At 40.1% G+C, this 16,709-nt stretch overlaps 1 protein-coding gene across 1 annotated transcript in view; it reads right to left on the bottom strand.

Annotated features, from left to right (window-relative positions):
- The window catches only part of GRM1 (glutamate metabotropic receptor 1), a 238,017-nt gene that overhangs the window by 48,362 nt on the left and 172,946 nt on the right, over positions 1 to 16,709 (bottom strand). Inside the window, exon 3 of the mRNA XM_018557364.1 lies at positions 9,203 to 9,438. Within this exon, the coding sequence (XP_018412866.1) occupies positions 9,203 to 9,438 (236 nt within the window). The remainder of the gene's footprint in view (positions 1 to 9,202; positions 9,439 to 16,709) is intronic.

The raw sequence follows: 16,709 nt of genomic DNA, 5'->3' as shown, positions 1-16,709 counted from the left end.
CTAACAAATTGTAAGAATACGAGGGGGGGGGGGGGGGGGGATGAATGGACTACAAGTGTGGTGAGGTCACTGCACTTGTATTCCATCCACCACATCTCCCTGCTTTGGCTGAAAGGATGAAAGGACCACATTCGCTTGTGGGGAGAAGAAGTCTGTAATTCAGGTAAGTGGGTGGGTGGGGGGAGGGCTGAAGGGAGGTTGGGGGTTTGCAATCTGACCATGTTTCATGTTACACCCTGAGTATGGGTGGAACATGAAACAGGGTCAGAAAAGTAAACTTAGCCTTTAAAGTCCCAGTGCTTCTGAAGGGAAATAATGCACCTCTTACCAGTCCAATTTAAAGCCTAACTAATTTTAGATGCATCAAAACAAAAGATGTTTAAAGTCTATACATTTGTTTTCTTTAAAAAGAAGCCAGAACCCAAGTAGAAAAGCATTTCACCTGCCAACAGGCTACAGAGAAGGACTCCAATCAGCAGAGAGTGTGAATGTTGCTGATTGTATTTATTAGGGATGCCCCAATACCGATACTAGTATCGGTATCGCTGCCGATACCGAGCAAGTACTCATACTTGTCCAAATGCTTCTAAACTTACCTCTGATACCGGAACTTCCGGTCAGAGGGAGATCTCCCTTTGACTGCAAGTACTCTGGGAGCATAGAGCCATCTTCCTTTCCAATCAGGAAGCCAGGTGGTGGGTTATGACCGGCTTCCCGGTTTCCTGATTGGCTAGGATGCCAGCTTCACTTGCTGCTAGGCAGCCTGGTTTCCTGACCAATCAGGAAGCTGGACGGCACTTCATGACTCGTTGCCCAGCTTCCTGATTGCCAGTGAAGCCGATGTTCTAGTGAAAGAACACTGGCTTTACTTGCCAAGGCTGCCTGGCTTTCTGACCAATCAGGAAGCCGGACGCGAGTCATAAGGTGCCGTCCGGCTTCCTGATTGGTCAGGAAGCCAGGCTGCCTAGGAACAAGTGAAGCTGGCTTCCTAGCCAATCAGGAAGCCAGGAGGCAGGTCATGACATGTCGCCTGGCTTCCTGATTGGCTAGGAAGCTGGCTTCACTTGTTGATAGGCAGCCTGGCTTCCTAAACAATCAGGAGGCTGGGCAATGAGTCAGGAAGTGCCATCTGGCTTCCTGATTAGTCAGGAAGCCAGGCTGCCTAGGAACAAGTGAAGCTGGCTTCCCAGCCAATCAGGAAGACGAGAGGCGGGTCATGACAAGCCACCCGGTGTTTTTAGCACTCAATTTAAATGTAATACACGTATCATAACGACATACTGTGCATGTATTCTTGCATAGAAAATATTTGTAAGAATTAAATAGGAGTTCAGGATTAGGAGTCAGCTATCATTTAACAAAGCTATAACAGGCTGCATGCAGGCTGTGTCCCTAGCTGCTGACCCTAGGATTCAAGTATACCATAGTGCTAACCACTAAGATAGCTGAGCTTTCTAACTGCAGCTCTTTACCAGGTGCAGTATAATTTTGTAAACATGATTAACGGTCTGTTGGGTCTGTACCAACATAGTTGGCAAGGCAGTTCCTCAGGATCTTCCCAATATCAAGCTGAGTTCACTCCCCTATATTACTTTACTATACCAGTGTTTTCTCAAGCTTTTTTTCAGTCATGGCACCCTTTAAAAGTATGCAAAATCTCAAGGCACTCCAATCTAAAATGTAAAAAAATGTAAATGTAAAAATGTAAAAAAAATTATTCATGGTCTCTGCAAAATTCATAGATTATAGATTACATATAGATTTTAAAGAAGGTGCCCCCTTCACATCACAAGTCCCCCTCTTTTACATCAAAATCCCCTCTTCACATCTGAGTCCTTAGTCCCTCCATCAGGAGGCAGCATGGCAGAGAGTGAGAGGTATAGCACACCTACAGGGAGGTGAACCTCCATTCTTTTTTGAATGGATCCCACCCCCCTAGATGTCAATAATTTCCATGGTGCTGGTGACCAACTCACCTGCACCATGGAAAGGCATGATGCTGTGTGAAAATTTCAAAGCACCTCTGAGGAAGCCAGAAGGCACCCTGGTTAAGAAAGCACTCTTCAGGGGGAGGTGTGGTACTGGGGCAAGATGTACCTTTTTTTTTTTTTTTAAATGTTGGAAGGTATGAGATGTCACATATAGCTTTTTAAATACTTTACATACTGTATGTGTGGTTCAAGCTTGCTGTGTTATGGCTATACTTTAAATTGTTAAATTTAAGTCTTCTGATAAAACCTGCTTGAACCTTGTTAAAACCAGGAGAAATTACCACTTCACATATGAGAGGAATTTTTTTTTATTTCCGCCATATGTAATTTTGATAAGGGTACATCAGGTTACTCAAACAAGTACTCAACTGGCACAATGCTAAACAAGGCCAGTTCCAAACTGCCAAACCTAAAGAGATTTGCAATTACTACCATTATGCTCTTGAATCAATGTTGAAAATCTTTAAACCTCTTTTGGAATATACTGAAATTGTTGGTTGCTACGGTAACTTCCCTCCTGAACTACGCATGCATACAAAACCTAACTTGAAGACAAAATAATTCATTTGCACACATTTACCTAGGATAGAATCTTACAGTTGCTAAAGAGGATCTCTAAGGCAAGATAAAAGTAACTGATGAGACCTTGCATAAATTACTTTTAATTTTTCATCAATGTGTTGGCATTGTCCAGCAATCAACAGTGAAATGCATATGTGTTCAGCGTTTTAACAGCCAAGGGATTTGGAATCTTGTTCTGCAATACCTATGTCACACACTTTTTAAGAAGATCACATCACTACTTCATGGATCAGCTTCAGCTCTCAGAAGTTACATACAGTAGCTCCCCACTGGATGTGTTGGTGGCTTTTTCCAAGTATCAGACTATAGACAGAGATGTGACAAAGGCAGCTGTATTTACCAGGAAATAAATGTCTCCTGCTTGGCTTTGCAGTGTGGCAATTCACACGACTGGCTGGCTGTACTAAAATACAAATCCTTAGGAAGGTATTCATGGTAAGTAGTCCTGAGTGGGTGTGCTGATGAAACATGTGGGAGCTTCTTGCCAACTCTGAAATTCCTGAAAAAGATTTTAAGCCATGCTCTGCCGAACAGTGTTTGGCTCACTTCACTTCAGATGGGTCATTCACTCGGCTGCCCTCGGCAGCTTCGTGAATAGACCCCATAGGGATATTCTTCTGGCTGGTGATCCTGTACTGTTCAAACTGGAAAACCCATTCAGATGGACTTTTAGTAGGTCATGCTGAAGTTGCTGCTGCTAAAATGAAGCCTATTTTATTCAAATGTTTTGATTATTGTTGACAAGAAGCATTGTAATTTTAAAAAACAATTAGGATGTTAAAGCTGAACTCCAGACAAATATAAGAGTAACAAATGAATGCAGCTCTGTAACCATTAATATATCATTAATTGTATTTTTTAATGCAAGTGGTGAAAGTAACTGAATTTGACATGGTACCAGTTTCTTGCAGTCTACTGTACAGTCTTTACAGCGGAGCTTGGAAAATTGGAGGGAGAAGCAGTACAAGGATGCCAGTAAGGTGTGCTACATTGCAATGAGCATTCTAATAAGAGAAAAGAGCAGAGTGACGGGGAGATCAGTGCAACAGTTTGCTGCTTTGCTTTGTACTGTCCAGTCAGAGGGTGGGGTTGGGGAGAAGACTTATAAGTGAAAGTAAAACTGCAGCAGAGGAAGAAAAGGTTCCCTGCCCTTTTAAAAAGAGCTATGCTTTAGAGCTGTGAAAATCTCAGAACTGGATAGAGAGAGGTAACAGGTACAGGTACAGCAGCTATCATATATGTATTTCATCTGTATATTTAGCTGTTTGCCTGGAGTTCAGCTTTAAGAGTCATGCTAGTGTCCTGCATGTTTGTGTGCTATTAACCCCCTTAAATATCTCTATTTAGAAAACCAAAAATTTTGCAAGAAACAGCCTGTTAGCGATATGGGACTTGTATAAAACCTTAAATCATTTTACATTAATTTGTACCTGGATGTTCCAGAGAACTAAACATGGCTCTTACTAAGTAAAACTATTAAACTGGAATGTAAAGGATATTTTATAGTTTGGCGATGTGTGGCCACCATAAATGAAGGCTATCCCAGGTGCTGGAAAAGCCCTGTCTTCTGATTGGTGTTGTCATTTAGTGGCTGTGGCACAGAGGGTGATATGGGGTTAATACATGGGTGGATCTGAGCGTTCGATAGTCCACAGGAGAAAGTTGTCAAGCCAGAATAGTCCAATATTGCGAAGCTGCATGCAGCTTGATTCCTCCTTCTTGCAAGAGACCCCCCTCCAATGGAGGACTGGAAACTGTTGACCTGGAGAACATTACAAGCAAATGGCTCTTTTACGGTTGCAGTGGCTTCCTGGGGGCACCATGCAAAGTGTGTCATATTCCCACAGTGATAGGTAGGTTTGGTCAACAGTGGGTGTTTCGTGGTTTATTGTGACACAATACTTAGCAGAGGAAAGACTTTTAGGACTGACATTGCAGCTCTCTGAAATTTGGTCATCATAGCCCAGTCCTCCTATGCTATCATTACTGCTTCTGTTAAAAAGGCATTGGCTTCAGTTCCCAAGCTATAACTACTGATAATTTCAGCAATTAGAGGCAATGACAGGCAAAAAGAGAAATTACAAGGCTGATAATGATTGTTATGGCAAATAACACATGAAGCGTACCTTGGTGAGATAAACCTACTGTGTAGTAAAGAGATCTCTTGTCAAGTAAACGTCTGTAAGTACATTTGTGCCAAGGGGGCGTAGATTGCAATTCTCTCATTGGCAGAGGTTGAAGGTTAATGCCTGATTGCCTTAGGGAATCGGGCAATGAGAGGAACAATAATCTCAATACTTACAGTCAAAAATAACTTGTTACATGTCTAAGCGTTCTATTTTAGGTGAGAAAAGGATAACTTAAGGGTGTATTTATAAAACTTTCACAGAGTTGTTCACTCTGTGAATGTTCACTTCACTTCTGATCAGTCATTCTCTCGGCTGCCCTCGGCAGCTTTGTGAATAGACCCCTTCGTTTTAGATTTGTACTGCATTATGGCTCCTGGGCTCCATCTAGAGGCCATAATGTGGTAAAAATCTAAAACTTAGACGATCACACAATGAACATCGCTTTGAACATTTTAGAAATACACCAAGTGTTCATATAAAAACACTTAATTTTCACAAAATGTTTTTTTATTAAAAATGTAATTCATATATGATTGCAAACAAGTCATTTTCTACTACCTCTCTATTGCAATCTGTAGCCAGCAAATACTTTTTTAAAACTGACAAAAAAATGTTTTCTTATAACTGTGGCAAGTAGCGATACTCTTTACATTGTATGTGCATTAAATATCCTCAGAAATTCCATTTCAGAGGGCGAGGTGTGAACCATACCCATAGAAAACAATGGGATTTTCATGTTTGAGCGTTTTGTAGAGCGTTGAACGCGCTACAAAACGTACAGTTGTGAACCAGGCCTAAAGAAGCAGTTTCACAGTGTGACAATCCTGGAGTGCATTCAATGCAAGCAAAATAGCAATGTCAAGGTCACCAATTGATTATTATATGAATGAAAGAGCTTGGACCAACTTAAAGGGGTCATCTATATATATGAGTAATGAGGTCTGTGATTTTTACTTTTTGGCTATAGTTATACTTTATATGCCAGGTCTGATCATAAGACTGTATTAGGCAAGTCCTTCGACCTGGCACATTCGAAGCAGGAGTCAAATGCAGGTAAGAGCGTCTATCAAACCGCGAAATGCATAAATGTTAAAGTACAATTAGAACTTGGGGGTTTTCTTTGCATATATCTACTGCAAGCAAGCAGTAGATATATGCAAAAACATTTAAAAAAATAAAAAAGTTACCAAAAAGGTTAATTCTTACCTCTGTCTCTGCCGCTGCTATGGGGTACATAGCTCACATGACTTCTCATCTCAGCTGTGGGGTACAGAGCTCACCTGATCCTGATGAAAGCAGGGCTAAATGTAAAAAACAACTACCCACCCAGCGCCCGGAACTTCATGTCCCCGGCGTCGGGCGATTGGAATCCCTGCCGCCCCTCTGCTCCCTGCCACCTTATGGCATATCCGGCCCTGCCAGCGCCCTCTTCAGACCGGCGACCAGGGGCAATTGCCCCCACCCCCCATGCTACACCACTGGAGACCGGCACCAGTGCTGGAGGGATTGCTGAATACAAGTGGAAGAAAAAAGATGATCAGATCAAGAGGCATCATTTAAAGTACCGTAAGTCCTTAAAGCAGCATGGTGGGGGAGGAAAATATTTGTAACTTTAATGTTACTTTAAGTGAAGTTTGTTAAAATCTTTGCAGTGGATACATGTGACGTGGAAAGGGTTGTTGCTGTTTTTTTTCCCCCTCAGCAAAGTAATTTTTTTCAATGTATTAGCATATTAGAATAACGAGCATATAAAAATGAACAAACATTAAACTGATTCACTGGAACATTTTCACAAATCACTGTCTTTAAGTGTTCATGGGGTGTTATGGATCACTACATTTCCAACAACTAATTGGATATGGCTCAGTTCATATTGCAATGTATTTCATATACAGCAGCGGCTCTTTTTGTAGCAATTACTGCTCTGTTTGCTTTCCTTTTTTGGAGTTTTCAAGTACTGTAGATTTTAAAAGTTTTCTTCAAATCAACCAGGCTTCAAAACTAGACCAAAAGTTGTAATGTCACTTTTTGACATCTCCCGTAAAATAAATACCACATTGTGAAGATAATACCTGTAATAAGCAGTATATGAACTATGTGCACATTCATAAGCAATGTATTGTGTGGTCCAGGCACTTCTCTCTCCAGCAGCTTTGAGAAAGACTAATTATTAAAGAAGATCCTCTGCTGTGATTATTCAGAGCTCTATCAGGCAATAATGATGTGCAGAGCGCAGTAAACCATAGCAGACAATTAGAATTTAGTTCACTGAGGTCACATCACAGGTAGGAAGGACTTTGGTTGGCTATTGCCTTGTACTTTACAGTTTGCCTTATTACAGTGAACTTGTTAGCACTCTTACAGGTTTAAGACTAAAGCTAACCATACAGGGTTCACTTGATTACCCCATCCATGCTAAACAGCATGGATTTAGGAATCTCCCGCTGCCGGCTATTGTGTTCTGACAGCCTCACCCGCATACCCGAACAGTGGCTGCATCTGACTGGTTGCAGTTACTGTTCAGACAACAGTTTTCAACTCAACTTCTTCGATTCTGTAATTGTAATCATAGTTGGGTTGTGCCGAATGGGAGAAGCCAGTAAATTCCCCCAACCATGCTAAACAGCCAGGAAGAGGGAATCTCCACTGCTGACTATGGTATTCAGGCCTCTGAAAGGAAGCAGTAACTGTTCTGCTGATAATTTTCTTTCCAGCTTAGTCAATTTTTAAACTGACATTTGTCGAGCTTGGTGTTGATAGGGCAAGCCATGGCTTGAATTTCTGCCGATTCAACTATAGAGAAGAAAAGGAAGACAGTCATAAGGTGGGGAGAACACATCTGTTGAGGAGAGGAATAGAAAACAGCATCCACACCTGTGTGTTCTGAGCAAGAGAAGACACCATGATGACTATGATCCTTGATAATATAATACATCAGCCATTAGAACTTTCTACTGATTGAAGACCTGATTGAAGAGATTTAAGTTACTCTTCATTGAGGGGATAGATCAATTATTACTTTGGTAGATGCTTAAAATAGGGTGCATATAGTCTATTTAAATGCAGTTGTATATTTGTGTCAGATTGCTATTTTCTGTGCATAGTTTATTATACTATTTATAACTTTCTGTAATTGGAACCTTTTTATATTTGTATAAATTCCATAAATATATCCTTCTTACATGTATTATTTGTGTAAATGCCTATGTTTCTTCTCTGGCACTGCAAGGGTTAAATGCTTGTTAAGTCTAGGGGTAGAGGGAGAAGGACTAATACTGGGCCTTTCCCACCTGTGCAACTGGCGATGTGCAGGCTTTGGTCACAAACTTTACTCCTCATGTACAATGCAGGGTTAATAGCCCTGCATTGTATGTGATGACTCTAAGGGGCCATCCACAACCCACCATCAGGGAGAAGAGGAGAGGCTGGCACCTGCTGTAGCAGTGGTTAAGCTAAGTAATACATCCTCTTCTTGTACCTCCTAGACCTAATGACCATTTAACCTTTGTAGTGTTTTTTTTTTCTCCAGTGTTGGGCTTTAAATATGTTCTGATCACATATTTGCATGCCACAAGTAAGATTGTGTCCCATAATTGAAGACACATGTTCTTTGATCTCATAACCTGTTGCAAATCTCCTCCTCCAGAGGTAAAAAGTAATTTTGTACCATGTACTCACCATAATTTCCTGCGTCCAAAGCCAGCAAGCTTCAAAGAAGCACATTTTTTTGCATTATTTTTCTTGGACTAGAGACTTGATGATGGTGTAGTACAGAAGCCTCACCTTCTCTACAGTCTCCAGTGATTGCTGAAGTTTTCACTATGGGAGCCAGAATTAGCTCCTCACTAGGAGGAAGATCACAGAGCAAGCAGAATGTATTGACTGCTCTTAAATTCACCATAGCCATTACAATATGCCTATACAATCTTCTTTAGATCTACCATCAACTACTGTATGTAGTGAAATTACTTCTTTATTGGATACAGATTTATTGGATAGGTTAGGTAGGTTTTTGTAAATTTACAGTTGATTGTATAAAGCTTTTATGGCCAGATTGTAATGTGTATGGTGACGTAAGAGGTTAACACTCTATTACACAAGCATTATGTATTTACCGACAAGGCTGGGAATTGCTAATATTCCCATAGTTTGACCTAATATTTAACAAAAGTTGGCATTATTTATGTAGTGACACCTGGGCTGGCGTAACAAATGTGAAATACATGTATGCAAACTGAACACAGACAAGTCACGGATCAAATAAAAATGCCAAAAGACCCATTCATGATTAAGTTACACATGTTGTTTTAGTAGACATTAACTCTACATAAACTCTAAAGTTTGTGTCTTCCTCAATACATATCCCCCACCCTGTCACTGCTTTTTCTATAGGAATACCATAACTCTTATAGTTTTGAGAGTATAATATCGGACATGCATAAAATAGCTGAAATAAATTGTTAAACACGAGTTTAAAGATCAATTTGTCAATAATGTTACCTTTACAAATCTTTTTAAAATTAGGGTTCTCTTGTGGGTGCCCTGGAATACGACACTGGAATCGATATTGCCAAAACTCACTAAACCATGGATTTCGGGAATTATTATCCAACCGTAGATTCAGAAAATACTCATCAAAGGACTTCACCTCTGGTGAACGAAGCTTTATGGTAATTCCACCACTGGCTTCAGCTTCATAGCCATCTATAACTTCATCTCTGTCTGCCCAGCCATCACTGGAAGAAATACAAAGGAAAAAACTTTATATTTACTTGAAGACCAAATCTAAAGGTGAAATAAACAGCAAGCTGACAGTTGTATGGTTAATGGAATGCAGTAATTATTACAGAAAGTATATACATTGGTCAGGGAAATATATAGATGAAAGATGAAAACTTCAGTACACTTCATACATTACGGTTGGTATGTACAGCTTCCATGACATGCCTACTACTGGTTAACCAGAACACAGAGAAAAAAATAAAGGTAGGGGTTGCGCAAGTTAGGCTAGCATTTCTCAATCTTTTAAACACATTCAAAAAACACACAAAAAAGTGGGTTTCCCCCTTCACATCAAAGTGCCCCCTTAAAATCAATAACCCCTATAATGGCACTTTATTCCCAACCCTCTAAACCTTTACTCATCACCAATGGCACGTGTCAGGGGTGCCCCCTCTCCCCAATAATTATCAACCTTCTTATTGAACCTCTGGCCGAAACTATCAGGACTCGCCCATCTATTTTTGAGGCACCTCTGAGGAAGCCAGAAGGCACAACAGGGTGACACTGCCCCCTGGTTAAGAAATGATGACTCAGACCAGAATCAATTTTACTTATTGGAAATCTTTAAAATAGTTAAAAACAATAAAAAAACATCCTAGTGCTTAGTAGACTAAAAACAAAAAAGTATGCAAAACACCCAGACAATGGGATCTTCTAGAAAACATCATAATAGGTAGTTTTAGTTTAAGAACATCTGGAGGTAAAAAGAGCTGAGCTTGGGAATTAATATGGGAAGTACAATTTTATTTGTATTTGCCTGGAGATACACTATAAGATCTGCATGAAACCTGCATTCTGCAATAAGCAAATATTGTCTAAATACAAAAGGAATTGAGAATTTTTACTTGAAGCTTGGTGTGCTTAGTGTAATTCTTTTTTTTTAGATCTGTGTAAAACTTCATGTATTAGGACCAGTCACTGAAGCTCTCCTTCCTTGTGCAGGAAAACTGATCTTGTATCTGCCCCCTCCTTTAGTTTTCTGCAAGAAGCCTACCGTGGGAGGACTTGTTGGGTCCATTCCACAGCTCTTTTCTCTGCCCAGGCTATGTGCAGCACAATTATGATGTCACCATTTCTTTTACAATGCATTTGACAAAGTGGATTTCTATCCTTTATAGCTATTGAGGAATATATTTAGATAATAGTTTTTGTGCCCAAAGTTTAACTTAGTAACAGACAGAAGCTGAAGAATCCATTATGGGCCGTAAGAAATGTACTCCGAACTTGTTTAAAGTGTATCAAAAGTAATTTTTAAACTTTGTGAGTGGTGAAGTATTAAAACCTGTCAGGTTTTTATTGCTGCCTGGGCCTTTAATAAGGAGATTCACCCTCTCTATCTGTCATTGAGTGTCATTGAGACCACTGTCACTGGGACTGAAAGTGAGAAAAAATCCAGAATTTTGAGTTGTCAGAAAAATAGGACTAGAAAGGAAATCCTCTAATGGGGACACTTGTGGTGTTCATGAAGACATTTCCCTCAGTTTGGATAGATTTCTTCTTACTTCTTGCTGTGTCTACAGGATAGAAAATTATGGGAATTCTCGACACATTGGGGGTGATTTACTAACCTAAACACACGCACGCACCAGGTGCGTGTGATTTTTACACAGCAAAGCGTATTTATCAACCAAAAAGTCTCTATAAGCATATTTCCACTAATGCCATATATGGAAAAATCATGCACATGATGCATATATAATGCTGCTTCACAGTTTAGACAAAAATGGTTAGTTCATGCATTTACATTCCTGCATTCATCAACGCAAGCAACACAATGTAGAGCTAATTTACACAACATCACCTTGCAATCCAGGGCAGGGCTTTGCACAACACACCTGCTGGGTGTGTACACACTACAAAGGTGTTTAGATTCCACCCATAGATCATGCTGGGAGGGAACACACTACAGAGGTGTATACATGTTCGTGGTGTGTTTATAAGGTTAGTAAATCAACCCCATTGTGTCAGGGGTTTTAACCATTTTCTACAATATCCAAAAGGAAAAAAATAAATGTTTGGGCTTATGATATACTTTAGAGTTTTGAAATGCTCACTAAATCTGATGCTTTTCACAGTAGCATTTATAAGCTAAGGTTAGCATAATTAAGGTTAGCAATGCTCACATATGCTGACACCAATGGTTACATCCTGATACTTTCCACCCTGCATTCCATTTCTCTTGAAAAGTATTACACTATTGTATACTGCCTGTTTTTACATTCACCCCCTCCTTGCAGATAAAAAGCAACCCCTCTACCGTATCTATCTATCTATCTATCTATCTATCTATCTATCTATCTATCTATCTATGTATATATATATATATCTATTAAATGAGACATAAGAGGTAAAGATGTAAAGTTGCATGCCAGAGAAAATGTCTAGTGGTATTCAGAGAAAAAAAATGCAAAAATTTGGAAGCAAATAGATCTATTTCTGGCATGCCCCACCTGCCTTTTACGTTAAAGAAACATTTCTTTATTCAGGATGCATGTTATCTACTTCATCTTCTTCCTGCTCATGAAGTCTGGTAGTTAGTTCAGATTACCCTTTAACTGGAATTCTGACAGGGATAGGAAATATGCCTCTTCCCAATGAAGGACTATCACTGTCTCATCCATTGATCGTGGGCATCTGTGATTCCATGATAGTTGATGCAATATACTGCCGTCACATTGTCTTAAAAGACGTGGACATGGCAATTCTTGAACATGACGCTAAGTAACAGTGCTTCCACAATGGCTCTTAGCTTCCTGGTTTTGGAGGAAGTTTGATCACAGACATTGGACAATAACCATTCTTGAGATGAGCAACCCAGCCCCATGTAATGGCACTTTTACTAATTCTTACTAGTTGAAAGAGGCTCCCTCAGGTGATCCTGTGAAAGATTGTCCTGATTATTCCACCAAGCCTGCCATATTTCCAGTCTAAAAGGACTTGATGTTATCTTCTGAATTTGTGAGAAGAGGACCCCTAGCACCCTCCTCCGCCAGCATGGCACTGTCACTGAGGCTTAGTTCAAGGAAATTAAATGAGAATTCGTATAGGGTTTCTTCCAGTTATTGATGCTTACCAGGCTGTATAAAGGTTACAAAACTACATCTACTGTCACCAAACCATGTACAAACTGAGGTAATTCTACACCATTGTTACCCAACTCTCCCTGCTGGATTCTTTATTTATTTTATAGCAGGAGGTCTTGGAACACGCAAAGGTGATGGTGGGGGTGGAGGTGACCCAAAATTCCCAGGTTGACAGGAATAGAAATGATGGCAAGGAGATCTCATTGTTATAGTATCCCAGACACTTTGGAATCCAAGGGCTGAATCCACCCTCCAGACTCAACCTATACCTAAATATCACTATAACTAAGCCACCACTTTCAAAACACAAACACAGTACACATTTTCAGAAACTCAGAAGATGATGAGAGAACTTGCTGTGAAACACCCTGAACACACCTCAGTGAGGAAAAAGGTGCAATCAACATGCCATTTTTACATTGCCCCAGGCTTAAATCACTCCTGGTTTGCAACAAACTAACATTAATTTTGCTCTTCACAGCCTCTGCTGAACAAGGATTTCAAGTAATTTTAATTATGTGTAAAAGAGCTCAAGCCGTTAACTTTAATCAAATAAATGCTTGCTAAATCAGTCTTCAATGATTGAGAAATTATAAAAGGCAGAGAGGAAATATATCACCACAAATTGCAAAGTACTTACACAGATTGCTTTGTGTGCCCCACTCTATTTTCTCTTTCTGTTCTCTTTGAAAATGGATTGCATACAAATGCCTGTCAGCTTTGTAAACTGTGTTTATTGGAATAGACATTATTAGCTGTTAGTAACCATAACTACATGGGAAATATTAATTGTCTGCAAATGTAACCCTGCCATCCTAAGAGAGTATTTATTACATATGTAAATGTAATTATTTATCTATGCAAACATTGCTGTGTTGTCATAATTTTGTGGCCTTCATAAGAGAATAAGACACAACAAGAGTCTGTGCAAACATAGAATTTTTCATTAAAAAGACCATCTACAAAATGGCTGCCAGTGATCCACCAGAGAGATTTAAAGTGACACTAAACTCAAGAGTTAAATCTTAAAATGCATTCAAGTACCTTAACTATTAACAAAACTGCATCTTATTTGTGTATCACTCTAGATCCCCAAATTATCTCTGAATTGGTGCTGACAATGTCTTTCCTTCTGGAGGGTGGCTACCTTTGTTCCTCGCGATTTCTGTGTGTGTTGTAAAGTAGCCACCGCTCCGAGCTTGCTCCTGTGATGGACTACAATCTCGATACAAATTAATAAACTGAATGTGAGATTGTAGTCCATCACAGGAGTGTGCTTGGAGCGATAACTACTTTACAACACACACAGGGACCAAAAGTAACCACCCTCCAGAAGGACAGTGGCAGCATGAATTCAGAGATGATTTGAGGATCTACATCTGAGTGATAAACAAATAAGGTACACAATTGTCAATAGTTAAAGTACTTGAAGTCATTTTTAAGATTTGACTCCTGAGTTTAGCGTCACTTTAATTTGCCAATGCAACCTCTAGTGCAGGGAGAGGAGTACACATTGACTTCTAGGAAACCATTTTGTGACACAGAGCATATTTCTGTAGTATTGACCCAATGTATCCAGCCTTCCTGTTGATAAACGCAGGATAATCTGTATAAAGTGTCACAGCTGCTGACAGCCTAGGGACATGAGGGGAGTTCTACCCAAAAGACTTAGGGTGTACCCATGAATTAATTGATGTGCTAGATGGACCGGTAAGGCATATATACACACACAGCCAAATGATGTAGCAAAAGGAAAGATAGAAACAATACAAGATGACTGATCCTTGTAACAGTACTCGCTTTTAAAGCCCATCACCACCTTTAACCAAATGTCTAGTCACAGTCTAAAGGCTTTAGAATGTGGTTTAATGTGCAGACATGACCCACACAGCCATAGTGTGTTATCCAATGATTAATAAGGGAATGCTGAGATTGTGTCATCCTGGTGTAAATGTAAGGCAATATTTATATTGTCCTTGACATTATACACAACAATAAATAGGTGTGTTGCCATCATGGGGAATTGAATATCCTAGCCACTACTACAACCACTGTTTTATGTTCCCACATACTTATCCAGGAACAGATGACAGATCAAACTTTTCTCAACAGCCTTTACATTCACTGTAACATCTCTCCTAAATTTACCTATGAGAAGCATACAGTATGGCTAAAGACAGAGGGGAGTTCAATATTGCATTTGCACTAGAATTCTGGTGCTAATAAAGGATAAGAAATGTCTGCTACAAATTCAAGAACATGCTGCACCATTCTTGGGACCTCTACTGACTTCTGCACCAAATTCAAGTTCTTATTTGTTCAATATTTCATTCTGGCACTATGCTTGTGACATATTCAATAAACTAGGGCTGCAACAACTAATCGACATAATCAATTATTGAAAAAGTTGTCAACTTTTTCAATCATCGATTAAACGGCTTCCGATCGGTTGGCCCTGTTCACGGCTCCACACACGCTGCGCGCCAAACCTCCTCCCCACTTCACGCTCGCCGCTGCCAGACCCGCCCGCATCCACGCTCCACCTTCTCCCTGCCTTCACGCTCACCGCCCACCCAAATCCACGATCGGCATAGGGATGCGGGGAGAAGTAAGGAGGTGCAGGTGTGGGCGGATGTCAGCCGCCGATAGACAGGCCTGATCTCAGGAACAAGTTGCTGGAAGACTGCTCAGGCAAGCCTGCACTTTCCCACACATGGTGCTCTATAATGTATTGCTGGGATTTGTATTCCTCTATAGCTGATGGTACATTGTGCTGTATATTATACATAGGAATACAAATCCCAGCAATACATTGTACACTGTAGGTATAATGTATTGCTGGGATTTGTTGTATTCCTATATAGCTGGTGGCATTCTGCATTGCATTGCGCTGTATAGAGGACTACAAATCCCAGCAATAATACATTATACAGCGCAATGCAGAATACCACCAGCTATAGAGGAGTACAACAAATCCCAGCAAAAATTAATTATACAGTAGTGCAATGCTGAATACAACAGCTATAGAGGAATACAACACTCAGAAATAGTAAATGATAGAGCGCAATGCCGAATACCACTAGCTATAGAGGACTACAAAACCCAGCAATAGTACATTATACAGCGCAATGCAGAATACCACCAGCTATAATGTACTATTGCTGGGATTTGTAGTCTTCTATAGCTGATGGTATTCTGCATTGTGCTGTATAATGTACTATTGCTGGGTTTTGTAGTCCTCTATAGCCGATTCCATTCTGCATTCATTGCTGTATAATTTTACACTTTTCATTTCACTATATTGCACACTACACTTTTTTTTTTCTTTTTTACTTCCACCGCTCCAAGCTTGCTCCTGTGATGGACTGCAATCTCAATACAAACTAGTAGTCCCATCACTGGAGCCATTTTTTAAAATGTATTTTATTTTTTATCCGATTAACCGATTAATTGAACTTAATAATCAGCTAACTAATCGATTTTTAAAATAATCATTAGCTGCAGCTCTACAATAAACTCTGACAGTTTGCTAATAAGAAAAGTGATGCAAAGTAGGTATTTTTTAATGTAACTAGTCTGTCTCACCTTCATAGTGTATATGTCGGTCACAGTGTGGGACACATACCTGAGGTGCCAAGTGAAATCTGTCTCAGACACAAGTTGACTGCTAAGCTAAAGGCTAATGTCAGAAAATGAGACACATTACTATATTAGCTGCTATCCAACTGAAATTTGTGCCCCATTCTCACAGAAGTAAAGGACAGGACGCGTGCTGCTTTAATTTCTGACAGCATGGGAAGCAGTATGAGGAAAATATGGCTGCTGGTTGGCCGTCAATAAAGTTTCATTTAAGCTGCAGCCTGCCTCTCCATTTTACTATTCCGTCTGTCTATAGAAATAAAAGTCAAGTGGAGTGTTAGGGAGTGGGTTGCAGCTACACTACTTCCAGAGCAATCCCCTGCCAGGTAGGTGGGCTGCATCTGACAGAAGCTAAGCTGCTTTCATGGCAACCAGTGGCTGCATTTTACTCCTACTGCTATCTGTGATATATAAGTTTGAATGCAGCCATGTGGAAAGCTCTGCACTGTGTGTTTGTTTGTTCACTTTATGGGGTTTGTAAAGCCTCAAGAAATATCTTCAGA

The sequence above is a fragment of the Nanorana parkeri genome, unplaced genomic scaffold (assembly GCF_000935625.1).
Source record: "Nanorana parkeri isolate BGI_ZX_2015 unplaced genomic scaffold, ASM93562v1 scaffold281, whole genome shotgun sequence".
NCBI lineage: Eukaryota > Metazoa > Chordata > Amphibia > Anura > Dicroglossidae > Nanorana > Nanorana parkeri.
Note: the sequence above shows the minus strand (reverse complement) of the source record. Positions and strands in the feature narration are given on the sequence as shown.